Raw genomic sequence first — 24996 nt, 5'->3', positions numbered from 1 at the left:
GCCCCTCCCCCAACTCATGCACGTGCATGTGCTCTTTTTTATGTTATCTTACTGTTCTCAAATAAAAAAGTAAATCTTAAAAAAAATATGTTTGCAGAAAAAAAGTTTTATGTATTATGGAGAGAGAAAGGGGAGGGAAGAAAATGTCAGGAAAGGGTGCCTGGGTGGCTCAGTTGGTTAAGCGACTGCCTTCGGCTCAGGTCATGATCCCGGAGTCCTGGGATCGAGTCCCGCATCGGGCTCCCTGCTCGGCAGGGAGACTGCTTCTCCCTCTGACCCTCCTCCCTCTCATGCTCTCTGTATCTCATTCTCTCTGTCTCAAATAAATAAATAAAATCTTTAAAAAAAAAAAAAAAAGAAAGAAAATGTCAGGAAATAAGCTGGAGGAAGAGCAACATTTATACCACAACAGGGTATGAAGATGAATAAATGGAAACAGTGGATGTTAAATTTATAAGACTTATTAAAAACCAAGTCAGGAGTTGACTCTGGACCCTGTATTATGTGTCACTGCATTCTTCAGGAACTGTACATGACCAATAAAATCACAATTCAAAGTCAACCTGACAAAAAGAAAAAATGACTATTTCCTTAAAATCAAGGAGACAACATGGATACTTCACTCATTTGGAATAATCTGCTAAGAAGAGAAATCCTGAAGCTAATTAAACTGAAACAGTGTGAAAAATACTTTGTAAGTGGCTCAAAGACATGTAAAGTATCAAAAATCTTGCCACCTTGCTTTTATGGCCAGAATTTTGGTGGATTTCTCAATGTTGTCTAACCGGGAAGTTCCTTCAGAGTTTCTTCAGTTGCAGAGTACAGCAGATGAAAAATTAGAAGAGATAAAGAACCGAAAATACAATCAATTATGATTTCACTGGCAAATTCTGAAATGAAAGGATTTTCTTTGAATCTTCTTAGAATCATTGTTAGGGGGCGCCTGGGTGGCTCAGTCGTTAAGTGTCTGCCTTCGGCTCAGGTCATGATCCCAGGGCCCTGGGATCGAGCCCCACATAGGGCTCCCTGCACCGCGGGGAAGCCTGCTTCTCCCTCTCCTACTCCCCCTGCTTGTGGTCCCTCTCTCGCTATGTCTCTCTCTCTGTCAAATAAATAAATAAAATCTTAAAAAAAAAAAAAATCATTGTTAGTATTAAAGAAAATTATTATTACTTACTAGATTTGCTAAATCCAGAAATACACTCTTCCAAAAATTCTAAGGTGAGATGTGGCTCATTGGCTGCCAGTGTCTTACTAATAGAGACAATAAAGAGCGTGTTGTTGGCAGGGATGCATAAACCTGATGTCTCTAGTAACTGGCCCTCGATTTTTAAATTAAAGGTACAAGTTAAGGCACACAGAAGATTATAGGCGGCTGACCTAGGAGAAAACACAAACGAAGTTGTTTTAAAACTTATTTTTTCTTATGATTCCAAATTTTTTTCATAACGTACAACTTATTATTCTACTACAAAGCATAATCAACTATTTTTAAATTTTATGATCAATGAGAGATAAGATGTTATGGTTCTATGGTAAATACAAAATACCCCTTGATCATTTAGGGATTTTTTTTCATCATTTAGGGATTCAAGGGAGGTTCTTGACATTACCAGAAGAGCACTGTGAGGCTCCTAAGACAGGTAAGTATTAAGACGTTTCTAAAAGACATTTTACTAGGATATAAAATATGAGAGGTTTATGGTCCTAAGGTGGATCAATAAAGTTAGAATAAGGCTCATCATATTTTCAATGAAGCCAAAAACTCAAATTGTGGTTCCCCCTCTCATCAGATCCATTTATAATGGGGATCATAAGAAGAGAAATGAGAGGGCCCCTCATCAAATTAAAATGTGAAAATCTTTCATCAGCACCTACCAAATTTCTTTCTTGATGTCCTATATGACGTACTACAAACTAGAGATCAAAAACAAACATAATATAATTAAGTCCCCCCGGTTTTTCCTTCCATTATACTTAACCACTGAAAACATAAAACAATGATATACATCCAAATTCCATTAGAACCAAAATTTCCCTTAGAAATGTCTGAAAATATACTTAAGCAATTTAGGACACAAGTAAAAAAACTGTACTTGGTTTTCAAATTTTCATTTTTCTCCCCTATCCAGCAAGAGAAATAGTTTGCTCAGCAAATTTCAGGTTTTCCTGACCTCCGAACCGTCATCATGCTACTATATTTTTGCAACAACCATATGGGGGCAAAAAGCCACTGAAATTTAAGTCAGCCTAAAGCCTTTTTCTCTGGAATGACATGCTTCAGCAAAAAACAGAAGCTGTCAGTTCACTTTATTTCACAAGAGAATACAGGTTCAGTGAAGCTAGTAACTGTTAGAAGATTGTTAGCATTCTTCTATGAGGAATTTTGAATTAGAAATTAAAGGCAGGCTTTATAGCTCTATTTTCCTAAAATGAGAATATTAGTATTATTGTTTCTAAGTTTGTGTATCTCTTACTAACTCCTAGGAATTTGGAGTTATACCATTGACTTTTATTCGGTACATTTCAGCCGCTATAAAGAACCAGGCCTGCTCAAACTGGGGTAGGTCAGATTCCTTGGAGATAACGAAAGCTAAGCATACACAAAATTTTATACATAATTTCTGGGAGGCCCGTCCAGGTAAAGAAATCTTGATTTCCGCCTCCCCCCTTTATTTAAGAATCAGGAATCCTAAAAGGCCCACTTATAAAACTTGGGCTACATTACACCCCATAAGAATTTATATCTGTAAAAATCTTGACAGTCCCAAGGAACCTGGGACAAAGAATTATCCCAACACGAAAAGCAGAGGGGAGAAAGGAGGGAAGGAGTACAAAGACACACTGGCAGAGAGAGGAGGGGTGGGAGGGGGAGTTGGGAGGCAGTAATACTGAGCACAAACTGTTTACTAGGTGCTAAAATATACTGCTACACATACTATTTATGAAACCTTTGTAGGTATATAGGAAAGGCACTGTTACCCTTATTTTCAAAATGAGGAAACTAGAGCTCAGAGAACTTTAGTACCTTGCCTAAAGTCATACATTGTAGCAGATCTAGATTTAAACCAAATCTACTGACCCCACAGGCCATGCTCCTTCCTCATTCATGTTCAGATTATTAAATCTAAACAGAACCAATTATACCCCATCAGATGACATCTACATCTGTCTTAAGACTTCTTTCAAGAGCTTTGTTCAAGTCATATAGGTGGAAAGTATGCAATGTTACTGTTTGAGTTATTGCACATTAAGCCCTCCTTTGTCAAACAATAATAATCTGACTGTGAGGAAACTTAATAGTGATATACTTCTGAACATGGGAAAACATAATTAGAGGACTCAGAAGGAGAAACTTAGGAATAGACTTTAAAAAAAAAAAAAAAAAAAAGGCTTTTTTTGGTGGGGGGGAGTAACAAAACCAAAACTGCTATGTAGTCTGTTTCAGATGAAAGTTTCCTGGAGAAAGAACATGTATTGGTTTAGTGTGAATCACCCTTTTCAGAATTCCACAGTTCATGTGAATACCCCACAAACTGATGAGGTCACACTGGTTAACCAACATAGCATACCTTCCGATTTAGAGTATTAAGGTAGAGGCTGTATTAAAAGCTTATTAAGTGGTCTCATTCTAAAAGCAACAAACTCTGAAAAAAGTTGCAGTGAATTTTTAAAAAACCTACCGTAAACTAGGGTCTGAACTGCCTAAATTAAGTAATGCAATATTGAGCAGCGTCCCAGGGACATCTTTTGGCCGAATCTTGGTGTGCTGGGGGATGGAGTCGGGCTGCGACAGCTCCCAGCGTGTCCGAATATGAATGATAGACTGGACAATGGCTTCACACTCCTGGTGCATGAAGGTGAGTGGTGTGCCCTGGTTTGCAATGGTTAAGGTGAACTGGTTCTCATCCACTAGGCAGATCTCTTCAATTTCCGAAGCATAATAGATATCATTTAGAAAGACTGATTGCCCCAAGACTTTTGTTCGCTCTGCTGAGGTTACCTGGACAGCAGTAGAACCAACCTGGAAAGTGATGGTGAGAGGGCAGAGTGAAGAAGAGTTAAATTCCACTACGTAGAACTCTAAGAGGCTCTGAAAACCAACCAACTGACTGACCAAACAAATACCACGTTTGCCATTTAAGGAAGAGTTACTGCCAATGTTCAAATGGGGTCAAGAGTTATTGTGATAAATGCTCTCAAAAGAGACTGAAAACATTTTTTTTTAAAAAAGTTCAAGAATCCCATAATCAATCACTGGTTTTATCCTGGGTCATGTCTTCCATTCCACAAAAAGCATGTAATAATCAGAAGAATTCTCAACTGGTCACTTCCACCCTCCACACATTTCTACCATTTGACTGATAGATGGCAAACCACCCTCTACAACACTCCCCTGCCTCCAATCCAACCTAGAATATAATTAAGTGTACACCTCTCCTATCTTCCACAGGACCTCCACGAAGATAGAAAGCTTAGTTTTCCTCCATCTGGACCTACTTTACATTTGATCCACCTCTATGGGAACACCTAGGGAGGCCAGTGCAGTCTGGCTAGCCAAGAAGGGTGACAAATCATTTACCTCATGTGGAGTGAAACTTACTTTAATAGAAACCTTGGTGTCTTTGTGAGCTAGCTTGAGAGCATTGTGGAATACCTTCAAGTCCTCTTCTAAAGCCAGCGTGGCAGCAGGCAGTTTCTGCTGTTCATGCTCTATGTGCTCAGCCAGTTTCCCAGGACAGTCTATGAAGATGAGCCTTTTGCTGCCTTTGAGGCCAGTCAGCAGCCGCTCGTGATACTTGGTGTACTCCCTGACCCAGGAGTTACAGTTATAGATATAGACTGCAGAGACATTGTCATAAGCAAAGCCAGGAAAAACAACAAACCACTTGGAGAGAAAGTCCGTTTTAAAGCGATTGCTAGGCCCAGTATGGGTAAGGTCCACTACAATTTCATATGGCTTTGCATAATATGGCTTTAAAGTCAGCAAGACGTGGTATATCAGCAAATCGCCATTGATTTGACCAGTTTTAAACCTAAGGAAGATGACAAAAAAAAAGGACACAGATTGTTAACAGAGTTCTGAATAAATATACAGAGACTACTAATCTATTTTATTCCTTTAATTTTCTGATGAGCTTTCTAGAGAAAACTGTAATAACAAAAAATTACGTAAAATATAAATCCATTTTTAAAAATCAGTTATCCTTTAGATATTGATTGAGAAATAAGGCTGAAGTAAAATGAAAGAGACAAGTTTCCAATTCCAACACTCTTGAGCAACAACAAACTTGCACACCCCAGATAAGCAGAGGAAGGCAGTGAATATTGATTGGTTGCCTCTAGGCCCACCGAATTTCCCAGGTGAACACTTTGGGTGGGAATGATCCACCTGGAGCCCTGGGGTGATCTGAATGGCTTTAGTCAATTTGTTTACCCCACCTTGACCAGAGAGGTTCAGCAATGACCATATGACTCAAATCAGGACAACCAGGGCCAAAGAGGCCCAATTCAGAAACTTTAGCTGTAGTTGGGAATTGAGACTTTTTCTTTCCCGGTGTTTATAAACAAAGAAACACATTGCCCTGGGAGTTGTTAGCTCATACCTTGAGATATGAAGGGAAAGCCTGCCTAAAAACTGAAGAAATGGAGCAGAGAAACGAAGAGAGAAACTGGGGCCCCAGCCATTTCATTTGAACTCTAGATAACGCCTCTCCTGGGATCAAATTTATCCCTGGACTATTGAGTTGGTGAGCCAATGAATTCCATTTTTTTGATTAAGCCATACAAGGTCATAAGTTGCTTACACTCAAAAGAATGCTGATCAGTGTGAGTAGCCAAAGTAAGGACCATCAGAAAGCCCTGAAGAACACAGTACTAGAACTTCAAATCAAAACAACTTAATATTAATTTGGCCCAATGTTCTACACTTGATGACTCTGGTAAAGACTACACAATAGGCTCAGATAAATATCCTTACATCAGAATTTTTAATCTTGTTGGGAGAAAAGATAAAAATCAAGTTAAATGATTTTAAAATAAAATATTTCAAGATCAAAGAAAAGGTATGAGATAGTATGTAATCACTTATCAAATGAATTGCAGAGAAAAATAGTTCAGAAGAGGGAGAGATGAACACAAACTAGGTAGTCCTTGAAAACTACATAGATGTTGTGGCTGAAGTGGGTGGGAGAAATTCTGAATTCAACAAGAGCAGGGATTAGCAGATCTAAGAGAGAGAGGTAAAGAAAAAAAGAAACATAACTAGATGAGATGTGCTGAGGCACGTCAGCTAGTTTAGCTGGAATGAAGGATCACGTAGAGAAGCCTTAAGAGATAAAGCTGGACAACTGCACTACTAGGTATTTACCCAAAGGTTACAAAAATACTAATTTGAAGGAATACATGCACTCTGATGTTTACAGCAGCATTATCTACAATAGCCAAATTATGGAAAGAGCCCAAGTGTCCATCACTTGATGAATGGATAAAGTGGTATATATACAACGGAATCTTACTCAGCCATAAAGAAGAATGAAGTCTTGCCGTCTGCAATGACATGGATGGAGCTAGAGAGTATTATGTTAAGTGAGAAATAAGTCAGAGAAAGACAAATACCGTATGATTTCACTCATACGTGGAATTTAAGAAATAAAACAAATGATCATAGGGGGAAAAAAGAGAGGCAAACCGGAAAACAGACTCTTAACTACAGAGAACAAACTGATGGTTAGCAGAGGGTAGTTGGGTGGGAGGAGGGTTAAATAGGTGAGGGGGATTAAGATGGGCACTTGTGATGAGCACTGGGCGTTGTAAGTGTTGAATCACTAAACTGTACACCTGAAACTAATTTGACACTGTCTGTTAACTAACTGGAATTTAAATAAAAACTAAAAAATAAAATTAAATTAAATTAAAAGTTTAACTTTAAAAAAAAGAGATAAAGCTGGAAAAATACATAATAGTTAAATTGTTAAAGGATCAAAACTAAGAGATTCAGGTTTTCTCCCAGAGGCCCAGTATTTCTCAGAATATATATATATATATATTTTTTAAAGATTTTATTTATTTATTTGACAGAGACAGAGACAGCAAGAGAGGGAACACAAGCAGCGGGGAGTGGGAGAGGAAGAAGCAGGCTTCCCGCTGAGCAGGGAGCCCGATGTGAGACTCGATCTCAGGACCCCGGGATCATGACCTGAGCCGAAGGCAGCCACTTAACAAATGAGCCACCCAGGCGCCCCTCTCAGAATATATTCTGTGAAGCACCAGCATCAGAATCAACTGTGGTACTTGATACAAATGCAGTCCATTTCTACTACATATGAATCTATGCAGTGGGGCCCGGCAATTTTCATTGTTTTTAAACAACCTTCTATCTGATATTTATATGCACAAATATTTCTGAATCACTGCTATAGTGTCAGGGAGTTATTCAACTTTATTTTTGTAAAGAAAGAGGTGATATGATCAAAGGAAGTGATATATAGAAGCTCTATGAAGGAGTTGGGGCGGGTAAAAAAGATACTGTAGTCTAGGTATGGCCTAATAAGGATCTAAATACTATGGTGACAGTAAAAAAAGAAACCAATTCAAGAATATGAAGAAAGGACCAACATGATCCAAGGTCTGATCAGGGCTGAAAGAAGGACTTGAATTAAAAGGACTCGCTATATACCAAGCCTCTGAGATCACAAAGAAGGCTGCTATCATGAACAAAAACAAAGAGATCATGAGGGGCAGGGACTTTTGGAGAGAAAATGAAGTCCATTTTAGACATACTGAATATGAAGTGATGACAGGACATTCAAGGGGAAAGAGTCTGTATGTGTATACACTAAACCACATAAAAACTTACTCTGCCCCATATAATCTAAGTTTACTAGATATTTTCTCAAGTCATTGTTGTAGTTCCACAATTTGAGATGTTGGTTATGTATTTCACTGTTTCTATTATCTGACCAATACCCCAGGTCTCCAAACGCATGTCATCAAATCAGTCTGTGGTATACAAATTTTTAGAGATTTTAATGCTGCAGGAAAAATACCATTCCATCTTCTTTTGAATGACACTATCATTCAAAAACACATTGCAGGCATATATAATGAGCATAAGGTCAAAAGGCACTGAGCGGAAAACCCTCCCTGCCCTGGAGGCGGGGATTTGTTGTACAAAGCCTCCTGTCATGCCAGTGGCCAACTGGACAAGTTGGACTTTGTTTTGTTTTTTTTTTTTACCCCCCCCCCCCCCCCCCCCCGTGATATGTGCTTTAGTTGCAGCAGAAAGGAAATGTGTCATCTGTGGTTTGGTTTCAAAAGTGGAAAGCTAGCTGTACATATCTTTTTTTTTTTTTTAACTGCAGATTTACTTTAAGGTTCATATTCTCCAAGTCTATTCTGCTTTAAATTACTTGGAGGCTGTGCTTCAAGACAAGAAAAGAAGTGGCTTATTAAAGTCAGGTTATAATCAGATTTTGACCAAGAATTTGTAAGGTAGGTCATATATATTCGGCTTTTGTTATGCCTTTTCACCTATAACTTTGTACGGACTAGTGTTCAAGGAAGTGCTTTCAAAGAGTACCTAAGAATCTTACTAACAAAGTAGAATCATAAGTGTTTGAAAATGTATGCTGTTTTTTCTGTCCTATTAAGTAACATTTAAGTTAGAAATGGAAAGATTTATCATCAACAATAGTTTTTATCACGATTCGGAAGGATCTGAGTTTAGACTCCACAGTGAATTGAAAAGTTTTGTTATTTAAAAAGTCGAAAAAATAAAGTTCTCATTACTAATGCTTAGGCATTATAAATTTTATTGAAAATGACCAGAGATAAAGAAAACTTTTGATAACATAACCTGGCCTCCATGGCATAAATTAGGAATGCAGAGACAGTCCTCTATTCTCAGGCATTTGTAAGGGCAAGAGAAAGTCTCATTTTGTTAACAGTTTGTTTATTTGGGGATGACAGTACATCTGGCTGAAGACAATCAACAGCGGGCCTATTATCTACCCCGTGCGTGGTAAGCACTGCTAAAATGTGTATGAATACCATGATGTATACTACATTGTTGATGAACTAATGTGATAAGAATAACCCAGTTTATTTATTTATTTTTAAAGATTTTGTTTATTTATTTAATTGACAGAGACAGACAGTGTGAGGGGGAACACAAGTAGGGGGAGCGGGAGAGGGAGAAGCAGGCTTCCCACTGAGCAGGGAGCCCGATGTGGGGCTCGATCCCAGGACCCCGGGATCATGACCTGAGCCGAAGGCAGTCGCTTAACCAACTGAGCCACCCAGGCGCCCCAGGAATAACCCACTTTAAATAATTTTAGCACTGAATGCAGAAATCTAGTCTAGTATGAAAAGATGGAAATTACTTGCTAATCCAATTTAAAGTATTTCTCTTTGTGAAAGAATCATAAGGTATACAAAGATTTATGTTATTCAACTTAAAAACTGAAGCTGAACACTATTATACAGAAGTCAGTGTGCAATATCTTTGTCTATTAAAGATCATAATCCAAAAAGTCATCTTAATTCTAGAACACATAATAAAGGTTTTTTCCTTTAGGAAATACTACTTCAGTGGCTAGTTTCCATTTAGCATTGTTTATTATAAGCTACTTTTGTTTGTATAACAACATATAACATTTGTTATTTTCAAATTTCTGTATATCAATAGCATACAAATTTTATCCAATGACATATAGCAACTATTTCTAATAAAACCTCGAAACTCAAAAAAAGCATGACTAGCAGCAGCATCTGTCTTACTTGGGTGGTGGTTAGAAACACAGGATCTCAGGTCATTCCTAGACCTACAGAATCAGAATCCAATTTAAAAAAAAAGAAAAACAAAACAACAAGAAAAAGACTCTCATGCACATTCAAGTTTGAGAAGGACTTCTTTAAAATAAGGTTCTTAAACAGGTAATTTCACTGAGTAAATCTCAGGAGAATAATCTAGTTTTGCTTCTATTTAATGCTAACAAAATATTCTTACAAAAGTAGCTCAGATGAACAGAATATTACTATAAAAGAGTTCTATTTAAATCTTCAATCATAGGGTGGATAATGAGAATTAGAACAGACTTATCCCCTTTTTGTACTGGCTTCCAAGGAGCTTGAAGCCAAAACTAAAATTAATCTTTTTTATTTATATGTTGAGACTTACGATCTGCCTTGATTTCCCACTTCCCATAGTCTAAATCCCCCCAAACCTGATGTTCTCTATTTTACTGTATAATTTATTTTAAAAAATTATGTCAAAACAGTGATACAAAAAAATGCTAGGCATAAATGATGATATCCTTTTTTCAGTTATCCAGTAACTTTGGTTTAACTTTTGAGATTATTCAGAAGAAATCTGGCATGGTTTTGCTTTTAGAAAGCCACAATAAGTCAGGGGATATATAGGTGAAAAGAGAGAACCACCACCATATGATTGCTTTCACAAACATGGGGAGTATATTTCTAAGTAGCAGCTTTATTCTAAGCTTCAAGATAAACCCTAAGAAGAAAAAAGAACATCTTGAATTCCTATTTGGAATCCATTTTCCTTTGGTTGCTACACTTCCCCTTTCTCAACCCCAAAACAAAAACCAAAAAAGCCATTTGTGTTTTCTTTTCATACATGAAGCAAAATGCTCAAGGCCACATTTCTCTTTTACTATAAAGATTGGTGACACATAGAGGGTGGGGAGTTTCTGCAAGAAAGATCCTTAAATGGTTGGGAGCAAAAAAAAAAAAAAGAAGGAATCAAAAAAACAAAGCAGAAGTATCTGACTCAAAGCTGAAATTTAGTATGCTTGGGAGGGAGAAAACTATATAAAACCACGGGATTCAGTTTAAAATGATTCACAGTTATTCATAATGCTAACCTCTAGCATTTGAAAGAATACAGAAATTAAATTGTTTCTTTATACACAGCCTGACAGAAACAAAGTCAGAAGGAATTCAAACAGGATAGCAAATATTAGGCATGAGTTTGTAGCTCACTTGTATCAGCTGTCCATCTTTTAACTACAATCACAACAACCAGGAACCATAATTCTTTCCCAAATTAATAAATTATACTGCTATCCCAACAGATTTCCAGCATATTCATGGACATGGAGCATACAGGACTTTACCTGCATCTTGCCCTTCTGACGACAACAGTTTTTTCTTGGTCTCCTGGAATAAACGCAAACTATACCCATCTGTGGGCTAACAGTACTACTGTCTGGGATCCAGATATTCAAAGTAAGCCGGGCAGAAACCAAAAGGAAAACATTAACACAAACCCTACAACTTCTACAGTAGATAAAAGAGGTAACTCTATAAACAGGACTGAAATAGCAACATCATCTCAGGTCACATCTCTAACTCCTATATCGGAACTGGAGCTTTATATACCTTCTGTCGTCAGGAACAGTTCTCCAACAGTACAGAGCATGGAAAACACAACCAAAGGTCACCGTGAAATTTTCAAAAAAGAGGTCTGTGAGGAAAACAACAACAAAATGGCTATGCTAATTTGCTTCGTTATAATTGCAGTGCTTTTTCTCATCTGCACCCTTCTATTTCTCTCAACTGTAGTTCTGGCAAACAAAGTCTCATCTTTCAGACGATCAAAACAAGTAGGCAAGCGTCAGCCTAGAAGCAACGGTGATTTTCTGGCAAGCAGTGGTCTCTGGCCTGCTGAATCAGACACTTGGAAAAGAGCACAACAGTTCACAGGGCCCAACCTAATGATGCAATCTACTGGAACACTCACAGCTACAAGGGAAAGAAAAGATGAAGGAGGAACTGAAAAACTCACTAACTAACAGGCGCTTTAGTCAAGAAAAATGCAAAGGAGCAATGAGAAAGTTTATGAAGTAAAAAAAATGACATCAGTTTGATATTTAAAGCCAACATGTTGGTTTGGTGGTCTAAAATTTGTTGACATGGCAGCCCTGCAATTTAGAATCCAGCAGGTGAGAAGGGGAGAAGTTTGCCCACCTTCTCAATTACTTAAACTGTGCACTTTTGTCCTGACACTGAGTATTTTAAAAAGTAAATAACCAAACACCTGAGAATGTGGGAAAGGTTTTAAAGACGAGTTGAAGGAACTGACTAATGGGAGGCAGAAAGGGACAATTAAATAAATATTTCCTGTTCAGCAACAGTAGTTAGATGATCTTTGTCTGAATGTAATTGAACTTTGAAGAGTTTTAGTGTGTCCTTAGAGGCAAGTATATGCTTCAGCATCTAACAGAAGCCAAATTCCTAGTGCGTAGAGTTGAACTGCAGTTTAACGGTACCTTTGCCGAACGTGACAGAATCTGGACCAGCTCATACATCAGCACAGCTAATTTTATGCCAGATGTTTTCATCTTTACATATCGCACACAGAAGAAAGTGTTTTTCTACTATAAATATTTAATTAAAACTTTTAATTTTGTATAATGAATTAAGACTCATTAGAATAAAACTGACTACATATAATTGTATTCCGTTTATTATCTTAGGCAACACACTGTAAAGATCAATAAGAAATAGAGCTTAACTGAAACAGATGAGATTGTAACCACAACAGAAGGCCAAGTGTAAATGTAAAGCACATCTTACTGTTTAAATGCAATGTACCTCTACTCTATAAATACTGCTTATTGGAATATTTATAGCAAATATCCAAAGGGTGACTAATTTTCTGACTTCAAGGGTGCCAAGTGGCCTAATAAATGATCAGTTTTACTTTTTTTTTACTATCTAATGGGACATGAGCAAAGGAAAGATGTGTGTATGTTTGCTCTCATCTGGAAAACAGGATACTCCAGTCACTGTTTAACCTTTCAAGAAACTGGGTTCAAGTAAAATAATGACTTACACTTAAATCAAGACTTCCACCTTCAGTTAAATATATTACAAAACTTGGTCTGAGAGACTTTCCAACTATCTACTAAAATTGATCCAGGGCATACTAATTAAAGACCAAGCTACATTTAAAAATTCTCATCCCTTATTGAGCATTTATTTTGGGCAATATGCTATCCATTTAAGAAAAAATTTTATATATTTTTTTCCAAATATGATCACAATCTTACCCTCCCTTCTAGGTTCGTGATTCTCAACCTGATTGTGCATCAGAATCATCTGAAGAGTTTTTAAAGCTAGCCAATACCTAATTCCCACTCTCTCTTTCTGATTCAGCTGGAATGGGGTAACCTCCAAGCACTGGTAATTTCTGCATTAATTCCCTAGGTGATACTGGTCTTGATCATCAAAATCACTTCTTACGGGCACCATGGCTTCAAAGATCTAGGTTGTATCTTAAAATGGGAGGGAAAAACCAAAGCATCAATTTTATGATCAATTTATTACCAATTTGTTAAAAAAATAAATAAATTATAACCATATTATTCCAGATAAAGCTAAATGTCAAAAAAGTAAAAAGGGAAGAGAACACTCATGCCAATCATGGTGACATCAGGTTATCTTTTGAGGGGTAAAAAGGACCAGACTGGCAATGCAACTGGGCAGAGCTCCCATTTTGTATAAATTAAAAATTTGAGACTGTGTACTAGAACAAAGAGTGCTACACAAAGCACTCATTGAGTCAAGTGACATATATACTTGTCTGAAGAAATTAAAACAAATTAGTGTCCTTTAAAAAAATAAGACATTAACTAGGTAAGTACTTCATATTCAACATACAGGTCAACCATTTTCTGACAAAAAAAGATAAAGCTCCTACTGCAGGAATATTTAAAATTCATCACTCACTAATTAACACCCTCAGAATGATGCTATCCAATGACAGTTCATGAACAAACAGAAGTGGCTCCTTTTCAGACTTGAAAGTGTTTAAACACGATAGATTAAGATACATTTTGAGTTCAAAATTTAAAAGTTATTTTTGAAAAAAGAACACTTTTGTTTTCTACCCCAGGTGTTATGGTCCACATACTCAATTCAGGGATTTTAAAATAGTGAATCAAAAGTTCACAGTGTTTTGATTATATTCTGCTTTATAGTAGGACCCCTTAAAAACAAAAACTATTCCTTTTGTGCCAAGTTATAAGTACCTGGATGTTAAGAACTAGGTCTCAACAGTCCATGATCCTCTGTAGTGATCAGGGAAAAGCAGGGCATGGCTTAATACTTACCGTTATCTACTCTAACAGGTGCTATGCTTGCTAGGCACTTAAGATTTATTCAATCCCATAACAAATTTATAAATTAGGAATTATGACCTCCATTTCTCAGATGAGGAAAGAGGCTAGAAGGTGACTTGCCCAAAGAAATTTTTATTCAGACTGACTCATTCTCTTTTCAATATACTTGGCTTAACTTATTTAAATCATGATTCCCAATTTATTTTACCTTCCACTGAGAAGTACCTACTTTGTGGGTAATCAAAGAGTTGTGCACTGAAACTCCAAAATAATTTAGTAAAGTACTCGGTCCAAAAAATTGAATTATACTTTTACCTGGGTTTTGTCTAAATTATGTACAAGGAAATAATGTTAACAGTTACTGGCTTCCTACTGTGTGTGAGGCATTTATACATGTTATCTTATTTAATCTTCAAAATAACTCACTAAGAGAAATATTCCTCCAGAGGAGGAAATGATGACTCAGAAGTACAGCAACTTGCCTAAGGTGATCGAGTAAACAGAACATATCATTTGCTTCTTACGAAAAGAAATTTCACTTTGGGTAATAACCCAACCGGCAGTTTTTCCTTAGAATATGTAAGTTCCCCTCTAAAGTCCTATTCTAAGTATTTATATTATATAATCACATTACTAGAGAGTCTCAAATATTCACTTACCAACATTAATTAAAAGCATTCAAATCATAAAGCTGCAAACTGTGTTTCAAAATAAGTTCTGTTAAAGTAGTGCATTTCTTAGTCATTTTGTGGCTTATTGCACTTCCGGAACCAACTATCGATAAACTTCCTTTTTTTCTACAGAAAGCATTTCAGTTTGCTACAGGACCATTTTTAATCTGAACTGAACAAACCACCCCTTTTGCTTTCTTAGCCAAATCACCAAAATGTCCAGATAGAACAAGAACTCAGCATTCTGCAAAAAGAAGTTAACAGCTGAGGTAAGAAAATTTTCACACAGGCAATCTGGTTTGATCTTAATTTTATATAAAATTTATTTTTAAAACTAAAACGTTGTTAGTGTTTTAAATTTAAACTCTGCTAGTCTAAAGATGTCTATAACAGGTTTTGTAATTTGGTTGCATGGAATTAAAAAATATTCAATGTTGAGCGTGCCTTGAAGAAAAATTTTCAGCTAGGTTTGTATAATATAGCCCGTTTAAGTTTATTCAATCACAATGGTTAGTTAGCCTTAGTTCTGTAATTAAAGGAAATAAACTATAACCCTGGTGGATAAAGCTGAAGGATACAAGTAAAACTAGAATCCATGGGATATGGCTGAATTTACAATCCCCAAGTACCAGCTGTTAAAAATTCTAACTTGCTTTCTATAAAATTTTCCTATACATAATCCATAGATTTAAATTATTTTTAATCCCCTTTAGTTTCTATGGTAAAAATGGTCACCTTCACTTAATTTAAAAAAGAAACCAAAGGAGATTAGATGAGGTACTCAATTATCATTATTACATACGCTTTGTTTTTTGTTTTTTTTTTTTAAAGATTTTATTTATCTATTTGACAGAGAGAGACACAGCGAGAGGGGGAACACAAGCAGGGGGAGTGGGAGAGGGAGAAGCAGGCTCCCTGCAGAGCAGGGAGCCCAACGCGGGACTTGATCCCAGGACCCTGGGATCATGACCCGAGCCGAAGGCAGTCGCCTAACCAACTGAGCCACCCAGGCGCCCTACGCTTTGTTTTTTACACAAATAGAATTTTATATTTAAGTAATAACAGGAAAATATTATGGCTCATTTTTAAAGTTTACTAAGACAAAACTGTTATGATAAAGTGTGTACATATATTCATATCATCTACGTATTTATGCAATACATTACTATCTGAGCTGTTGGTAAACAGTATAAAATAGATATGGGGAAAAAACACTCACAGGATAAATAATAGAAAATTGCTAATATGCATGCAACATGCCTACTCTGTGAGTAAACTGGGCAGCTACAAAGTAAATATCCTCCAAATAAAAACTGCAAAGGGTTTAGTTTACTTAGACTTGTAATATCACAGAATATAAACTCATAGTGGGTGATATTCTATTTCAACATTTCATAAATATTTATGACTTTCCCTTATAGAAGTCCACTTTGGATTTTTTCTAAGTAACTATTACATAAGTTAGAATATAAAGATTTTTATCTCTTTTTTAGATAAGACTTGTCTCTATATATTTTTAAAGGGTCAGTTCAAAATTTAGAGTGTAATAGTACCTTTGTTTTTCAATTAATTCCTATATAACTCTACTTAGAAGGAAATTATGAATTCTGAATAAGTTCAAATTTGTTAAATATAAATCTGATGCCTTTCAATGTCCAATCTTTAAAAGTCATCTCAAATATACATAAATATATTAGCTCAAATATAGCTTATAGATTAACCATTTAAAACTCTCATAAATATTTTCATAGAATCAGAGGCATAACCTGGTTTTCTGGTAGTTTTTTTTCCTACTCCTTACTCAACAAGACTGCCTCCAAAAGTTATTTACATACATGTTTCCAGAGAGCTCACATCTCCTTCCTTAAGCATTCCTGCTTCATACTTTTACTATGAAAGTCAGTGACATATAACAGAAGGAAAGGACTCTGGGATACGATTGACATGATTTCTTTATCACTGCCTCTACTTACAACTCTGACACTGCCAAGTTACCCCACATCTCTGTGTCTCAGTCTCTTTATCTGTAAGACGAAGGTAACACTACCCTGCTTGTTAAAATAGGATAGTACCTAAGTACCTAACATTAAGTGGGTACTCAGTAAATGGTAGCTATTATTATTAAGTCTCCAAATACTTCCTTTCCTATTAGAGTTCAAGGTTAATCTCCCTTTCTACTCCTACTCAAGATACAGAATTGCTGTTTTCCTCTTTTTATGATTTAATAATTTAACCAGTTAGAGATACAATATGACTAAATTTTAATCTATTCTATCTATATTGTAACTTATTAAATGAAAGTAGTAATAATATCAAAGTCCTAATAACTCATGTATTATTTTTTATACTGTTACCTGTACTTGCCTTTTTATTTAGGATATGCTCTCCAAATCTCCTTGATTCTCTTTAAATGACATTTCTTATCATATCCAACTTAACAGAATCAATTTTAACTGTACTCTTTATGTACTTATGCATCATATTTATGAGAACATGTCTAATACATGAAGACTCCTACCTTCACTGTAACTGACTGTAAGATGCTTAGTTAAAACACAGCTGAGGGGCACCTGGGTGGCTCAGTCGTTAAGCGTCTGCCTTCGGCTCGGGTCATGATCTCAGGGTCCTGGGATCGAGCCCCGCATCGGGCTCCCTGCTCTGTGGGAAGCCTGCTTCTCCCTCTCCCACTCCCCCTGCCTGTGTTCCCTCTCTTGCTGTGTCTCTCTCTGTCAAATAAATAAATAAAAAATCTTAAAAAAAAAAAAAAACGCAGCTGATGTTTTCCTTCCTCTTTTAAAACCTTTTTAGGGGAGCCTGTGTAGCTCAGTCATTAAGCGTCTGCCTTCGACTCAGGTCATGATCCCAGGGTCCTGGGATGGAGCCCCGCATCGGGCTCCCTGTCAGCAGGAAGCCTGCTTCTCCCTCTCCCACTCCCTCTGCTTGTGTTCCCACTCTCCCTGTCTCTCTCTGTCAAATAGATAAATAAAATCTTAAAAACAAAAACAAAAAAACCCACACCTTTTTAAATATTCAGGAAAAGCCAAAGGACCAAAATCACAGATTTAGACCTCAAAGTGACAACCTATAATAATGAGCAAGATACTGCCATATGAAGGTAGACAAATATGGGATTTGCCTTAGCAGCAGACTAAGGGATTTCTAGAATAATGCCATATAGAATGCATGGGTTCTTTAGAATAATTAGCAGTTATGTTCTGAATAGTGCCAGGAAAAAATTAAAAAAAGAGAATCTTAAGAATACTTAGAACAGATAGGAGAACTTGAAACGAAAGCCTAGTGAGTTTGAGAAGACGGGTGAGTCAAGTCCTCCATCGTGGGAAGATGGTTCCTCCTTGCTGCTTCCCGGTGTCCACAAGTCCAAACCAGTGACAGAGAGCAGCACTTCGCACTTTCTTCCATCTATTTCAATCTTCTCCTCCAACTTCTAATTTTGCTCATCTACCCTAATTTCTTGCTAATTACATTACCACTTCTTCAGCTTTTTACTAATTTTTCAATACCTTCTCTAACCCACTGACCTTCCCCTTCCTTTTTCCATATATTTGCTGCCTCCTATAATTTCTGCTTTATTTTTCTCTTTGGTGTTATTTTTTATTCCTTTGCACTCCCTTTTCCTTTTATCTTATCTGACATTTTCTCCTTTTTACATTCCCCCCATATGGTTCTTTGTTTTTACCTTCTCTCCCTGAAGAAGCAATGTTGGTACTTCAGGTACACAAGGTTTATATATTTAAAAGAATACATACGTTATATAACTTTCTGCACTGCCAGTAACACTGGCCTCACTTCTCTGAGTTAGAAAAAGTCAGTTTCTTCACTATTATGCCCCCTATTTATTCCTATGTTAAATCCTGCTCTTTCTTTTCTGGACTGTTCTGATTTGCTGTAGTAGAAAGCTAACAAAGATTCCAGCATTCTGATGTAGCAGACCCTAGGAGGGTAGACAGCTAACTGAAGAGTGGGAAGGAGAGATAGGATAGGTAAAACATGGAGTTTGGTTTTGATATTGTTGTAACCCTTAAATGACAAGTAGAAAAATCTCACATACTGAAGGTTTTATGATCTTCCTATTGACAAAAGAGGCTATGAACCTACCAAAACTGATCTTACAAACTAAAATGGTTTATAATTATGTTCCTGTTCAGGGTCTTTCCTTCTCTAGTGCCTTTTTTAGCAAATTGAAAAGAGGAACTGTGTGGGGTTTTTTTGGTTTTTTTGTTTTTTTAATTTTAAGCGAAGTCACAAAAGAGGAAACATTTCTGGCTGAAGACAATTCATGGCCTATATTTTCTGTTGCTTTGGATGGCATTTTTAAAAAACTAAAGTGAAACTCTGAAGAATAACTTTTGGGGGTGGTGGAAATCTGTAAGAATAGCAAGTGGGAACTGCACATGGATAACCATCTAGAGATGATTCAAATCCCCACATTTATGCCAAAAGTTTCGATTTTTTCCCCTATGAAACCTTTTACAAAATGGATAGCAAGCATAATTTAATAACAGATTTCATCTTCTCTGCTTACATTCTGGCAAAAGTAAGTGAATAGTGAAAAACAGTGAAAAAGTGAAATGGAAAGGAACCATGAAGCCAATACATTTGGCTTCATGGTTTCCTGAGCTCCTAACATATATGGCACTTAGCTGTAAAGGAATTAAAACCCCTAAGGCAGTTTAGGGAGTAGAAAGAGCACATGCTTGTCAATCAGATGATCCTGGGTACAAATTCCTAATCTGTGATATAATATATATAAAGGTGATGGAACACTAGGCAAACTCTTTTTTTTTTTTTTTTTAATTTTATTTGATAGAGAAAGAGAGCACAAGCAGGGAGAGCGGCAGGCAGAGGGTGAAGCAGGTTCCCAGCTGAGCAGGGAGCCTGATGCGGGGCTCGATCCCCGGACCCTGGGATCATGACCTGAATCGAAGGCAGACCCTTAACTGACAGCACCACTCAGGCGCCCTAGGCAAACTCTTAATGCAAGTGAACTTGTCTCTTTATCTGTAAGTCAAGGATTCCTCCAACTTCCTCATAGTCGTTTAAAGGTTAAATTAAGTAAAATTATATAAAACACTGGGGATAGTACAGTACAGAATATGTTCTAGATAAGCTTTTTCTTTTCTGCTTTCTTCAAGGTTCTTTGAATGGGTGGGGATAATAAGAAGAAAATGTGCAAAGTTAAAAGTAATTAAAAAATGACATATTTAAGAGAATAAAGGTGTGAGTACGGTAGGGCCATGAATAATTATCTAAGGAACCATAAAGACAACAAGAACTAGGAGGGTTCAGGGAATGGCTGAACTCTCTGGGCTATGGTCAGTCACAGAGAACTTGATTTAAGAAGGGGAATTTAAGCTGAGGTCTGACCAATGAGGACGGGTTCAGACAAGAAAAGAGGATGAGTTTGGGGTGGAGAACACACTCTAAGAGGGTGAGAAACAGTGTAATTAAAAGTGTCTATTTAGGGGAAAAAAGCCTGTGTCTAGAAAGTACTTAAGATGGGAAGAGGTGCATTTGGCTGAATGAGAAGTTTCAGTCTTGAGACATGAGTCAGGATTGGTAAACGCCAAGCCAGAAGGAAGAAAACTCAGTTCAGAATTTTTATCTTGACAGCAACAGGGAATCCATAAATAAGGGAGCAGTAACGTGACTATAAATGCTTTCAGAAGATTAATTCATCAGCAGTGTGCAGGAAAGTTTAAAGGAGAAAAATTTTAAATTTAGGCCTGAAGTATTAGAAAAAGAAAAAGGAAGAGACCATACAGGGGGAATAAATCACATGCCCTCTCCTGAAACAGGGTAATTTACCATCATTGTGTACCAAGTGGTAGAGGAGTAAGCAATGAAAACTACTCAAATATGCTGAAGTCTATTTATTTGCAAAACTTGAGGGTGTTCCTCTTCTGTTATTGTACTTTGCACAGAACATCAAATCTCTCTCACATTGGACTAGGAATCCTAGAAAAACTATAGTTTCTAATCATATTTACCAGGATCTAACACCCTGAGATGTTCCTTTCCCTAAGAAATAACCAACCTAACGTTAATAACCAAATAGTTATCATTGTGTTTAACGGTATATTACACTTAGAGCTGAAAATTGTCTTAGTGTTACTCCTCACTTCAGAGAGAAGGCAGTTGAGAACAGGAGAGATGAAATGACTAATTCTCGCACTCATGTGCATCGTTACACGTTGGAAGTAGAACTGGAACTTATTCCTCACGTTTTAGCATCTACCACATCCCACAAAAAGCCCTGCCTGCCAAACTTACATATGTGCCTTCTCTTCCCATGTCCATATGTTGTTCCCCTGACTGCAATACTTTAGTTGCTCAATTCCTTCTTACAGACCTTTCAAGACTCAGTTCAAGTTTTACTTCTCTGAGAAACCCTCCCTGAAAGCTTCCCACGCTGCAATGGTTCCTATGTGCATCTCTTGCATACCTTTAGGAGAAAACTTATTAAATTATTATATTTATTGCTTGTTTCCACCACTAGAAACTTTTTTGGGGGATGTATCTCTTAAACCTAGAACAGGCCTGACACAAAGATAGTGTTAATCAATCAATAAATGAATGAAAGCAGCAGTGGGACAACTTTACCAACTGGACAGAACTGACTCAACCAGATTCAAAGATCACTTAGGATTCTGAGTTGAACTGACTCCTTTAAGACTATGAGATCCTAGGGGCTCCTGGGTAGCTCAGCTGGTTAAGCGTCAGACTCTTGATATCACCTCAGGTTGTGATCTCAGGGTCAGGAGATCAAGCCCCACACTGAGCTCCACATCTGGCTCTGCGCTCAGCACACAGTCTGCTTGAGATTCTCTCTCTCTCCTTCTGCTCCTCGCCCCTCCCCCTACTCATGGCTCAAAATAAATAAAATCTTTAAAAAAAAAAAAAAGAGTAAGAGATCCTAACATAAAGACACAGTGCTAGACTGATGATGCTGTAGAGATTACTAACACAATAGACTCTCTGCATAAAAAACTTTAACAAAGGTAGCACCATATGAAAATAAAGAGAGGAGTCAGTTTTGACATGAAGATGAATTCTGTTTTAAATATGTTAAATTTGCTGACAGTAGGATATATAACATGGAAATGTCCACCAAGAAGTCATGTAAATGGAATGGAATTAAGGAGATTTAGGCTGGATGTGCAGGTTTGGAAGTTATGGCATACAGGTGAGAGCTGAAATTTTATAGAATCAGGATCAGAGAAAAGTAGCTAAGAGTGAGGACTGAATATCAAGTACCCATATTTAAGAAGAGAAAAACTGGAGCTAGTGAGATTAACATGAAAGGAAGACTATAACAAAGAGCTACTTGAATAGTAGTGAAGGCATAGTCAATAGCATCGAATGTGATCAAGAGAGGGAGAAAAAAAAGAGAGAATAAAGACAAGACTGTTGGATTAGGTAATAGATGATTACTGGTGTCCTTCAAAGCAACAGGATCAGTGTATTTCTAATAGTAAGGAAGAAAAGAATAGAGAGCACATGGAACCAGCATCAAGAGCCTATGTATTTCACAAGTATGACTGTAAAATGGATTGTAATGTAAAGAAGCTGGGGTGGGGGGGCGCCTAGGTGGCTCATTCGTTAAGAGTCTGCCTTCGGCTCAGGTCATGATCCCAGGACCCTGGGATCAAGCCCCGCATCAGACTCCCTGCCCCGCAGGAAGCCTGCTTCTCCCTCTCCCAGTCCCCCTGCTTGTGTTCTCTCTCTTGCTGTGTCTCTCTCTGTCAAATAAATAAAATCTTAAAAAAAAAAAAAAAAGAAGAAGAAGCTAGGGGGGCAGCAGGGCCAAGTACAGATCTTATTAAAGAATTAAGAGAGACTATTGCCTATGAGGTCCAAATGTTGTATGGTTAAGTTAGAATATATTCAAGAGTTATTTACACTACAGTGTATCAAGTCTAAATTAGAAACAATACTTAGTAAGTACCTACCTACTTTGCCAGACACCAAATAATACCTGTCTTTTTTTCCTTCATTACAAAACCACCGGTAGAGTGGAAACATTCTGAAATGGATCCCAAATATTTCATCTTAATTTTGTTTTGTGGACACATCAGTCATACATTTTCCTCAGAGACAGAAACAATTACAACAGAGAAGCAACCACAGCCTACTTTATTTAGATCATCAAGGCCACATAACTCAGCTAATTCTCAAAACACAACAGAGAATCCTATGAGTCAACCAACACAATTCAACCATGTTTCTCCTGTACAACCAATACCAACTGCCAAAGTTGCTGCTGGACAAACACCACCAGCTGCCTATGCTTCTCCTGAAAAACCAGCAGCACACACTTCTGCTGGGCAACCACTTGCCTATAACGTCACCAGACAACCAATACCAATGGCCAACACCTCCTCCCAACAAACAGCAGTACCCATGTTTACTTCTGCTGGACAACTACCACCATCTACCCATACTTCTACCAAACAACTGCCACCATTTGTCTATACTTCCACTCAACAACCATCATTTGTCCATACCTCTTCTAGAAAACCAAAATCACCAACTGTTCATAATCCATCTATACGACCAACACCAAGTGTCAGAAGCTCACCTAGGATTACTCCAGGATTCATCCTAGAAACGACCAGTAGCAAAAATATCTCACATGAAACCAATTCTAATTCAGTAGCTGCCATATTAATTGGCGTAATTCTGACTTCTCTGCTGATATCTATAATCATAATTGTACTATGGAAATGTTTGAGAAAACCAGTTTTAAATGATCAGAATTGGGCAGGCAGGTCTCCATTTGCTGATGGTGAAACCCCCGACATATATATGGATAACATTAGAGAAAATGAAGTACCCACAAAACGGACATCAATTATTTCACTTATGCCCTGGAAACCAAACAAAAGCACACTCTTAGCAGATGATTTGGAAATTAAGTTATTTGAATCAAATGAACACACTGAAGATTCCAACAACCCCAAAACAGAGAAAATAAACGATCAAGTAAATGGTACATCAGAAGAGAGTCCTGGTGGATCAACGATTGGCACTGCAGTTTCTTCTTCAGATGACGCCGATCTGCTTCCACCACCTCCCCCACTTCTTGATTTGGAAGAACAGGAGAGTAACCAATGTGACAAACCCACAGTGACAATTCTATCTCCTCTTCCAAATGATTCCACCAATCTCCCGCCATCTCTGGACTGTCTCAATCAAGTCTGTGAAGATCACAATTCTGAGTTCGAACAAAGATTTCCACCTCCACCTGACTTACTTAACTTGCCCCTGGCACCAGGAGACTGCATGAAAAACCAGGCAGATTCCAACAGTGAGATCCAGTGTCAGGAGTTCTCTATTCCTTCTAATTCGGATCAAGATCACAGTGAATACTTGCCGCCCCCACCTGAAGAACTATTATAAATATCATAACTTGCTTTTTAGCTGATCTTCCATCTTTCTTATGGAACTCCTTCTTTTGTTTTTCTTCCTTGATAATGGCAACTGGTAGCCAGTTTTGATTTTTATTCAGGAACTGCCTGAAATCTGCTCAAAGCCCATGTGCATAAGTGGAACTTACTTTTAAAAAATGATGTAACAGTGATCTATTCACTGGCTGTTGTACCTAACTTTAACGTATAGTACATTTTACATATGTATGTAAATAACTTAACCATTTTGGAAACAGGCAATCTACATACACTTAATATCACCTAATAGATTTTTTCCCCCTGAAAAGCTATGTATAAAGTTACCTTGAATAAATAACATTTTGTTTTTCCATTTCAAAGTTTGAGGTGGGGGGAGGAATGAGAAATGAAATACATGTTCCAAGTTTTAAACAAAACTCCAAATTTTAAATTAATACCTCAAATATTCCAAGTTTGTAGAGATGAGAAACTAAAATGCATATTTGAGAATACAAAAATTTCCTTTTAGCTCTCATTGGAAACAGTAAAGCAAATCTGTTAAAACATCAAATTGGGGGGGTGTTGGATTGGGGATATCTACTCTGAAAAAATAGAAGCATGCACCATAAACTGTAGACATTTTCCCATCTTGTTGGGAGAGCACAATTTTTAAAATTAGCCTCTTTAAAGAATTTCTTCTTTCTATGGCTCAAGCACCCAAACAAAAGAAATCTTATAAAGGAAAACAAAACAAAACCACATACACTAAAC

General features: G+C 37.2%; 3 protein-coding genes across 5 annotated transcripts in view; 2 read left to right on the top strand and 1 right to left on the bottom strand.

Annotated features, from left to right (window-relative positions):
- NF1 (neurofibromin 1) overlaps nucleotides 1-24996 on the bottom strand; it is a 289204-nt gene that overhangs the window by 40803 nt on the left and 223405 nt on the right. For both annotated transcript variants that reach the window (XM_035027762.1, XM_035027763.1), the window contains 3 exons: nucleotides 4604-5036; nucleotides 3684-4024; nucleotides 1178-1380 (listed from right to left, as the gene is read on the bottom strand). In XM_035027762.1, coding sequence (XP_034883653.1) covers nucleotides 1178-1380; nucleotides 3684-4024; nucleotides 4604-5036 — 977 coding nt within the window. The remainder of the gene's footprint in view (nucleotides 1-1177; nucleotides 1381-3683; nucleotides 4025-4603; nucleotides 5037-24996) is intronic.
- On the top strand, nucleotides 8277-12477 carry EVI2A (ecotropic viral integration site 2A). 2 transcript variants are annotated; one of them, XM_035027766.1, is made up of 2 exons: nucleotides 8277-8493; nucleotides 11097-12477. In XM_035027766.1, the coding sequence occupies exon 2, from the start codon at nucleotides 11112-11114 to the stop codon at nucleotides 11814-11816; it is 705 nt and encodes a 234-aa protein (XP_034883657.1). In that variant the 5' UTR covers nucleotides 8277-8493; nucleotides 11097-11111; the 3' UTR covers nucleotides 11817-12477. The 2 variants fall into 2 exon arrangements, with proteins under 2 accessions (XP_034883657.1, XP_034883658.1); XM_035027767.1 differs by lacking the exon at nucleotides 8277-8493 and adding an exon at nucleotides 8904-9022.
- On the top strand, nucleotides 14960-24598 carry EVI2B (ecotropic viral integration site 2B). Its single transcript, XM_035027764.1, has 2 exons — nucleotides 14960-15087; nucleotides 22851-24598. The coding sequence occupies exon 2, from the start codon at nucleotides 22868-22870 to the stop codon at nucleotides 24236-24238; it is 1371 nt and encodes a 456-aa protein (XP_034883655.1). The 5' UTR covers nucleotides 14960-15087; nucleotides 22851-22867; the 3' UTR covers nucleotides 24239-24598.

The sequence above is a fragment of the Mirounga leonina genome, unplaced genomic scaffold (genome assembly GCF_011800145.1).
Source record: "Mirounga leonina isolate KUSES-001 unplaced genomic scaffold, KU_Mleo_1.0 Mir_200, whole genome shotgun sequence".
Taxonomy (NCBI): Eukaryota; Metazoa; Chordata; class Mammalia; order Carnivora; family Phocidae; genus Mirounga; species Mirounga leonina.
The sequence above is the reverse complement of the archived record's forward strand: the minus strand, read 5'-3'. Positions and strand labels throughout refer to the sequence as shown.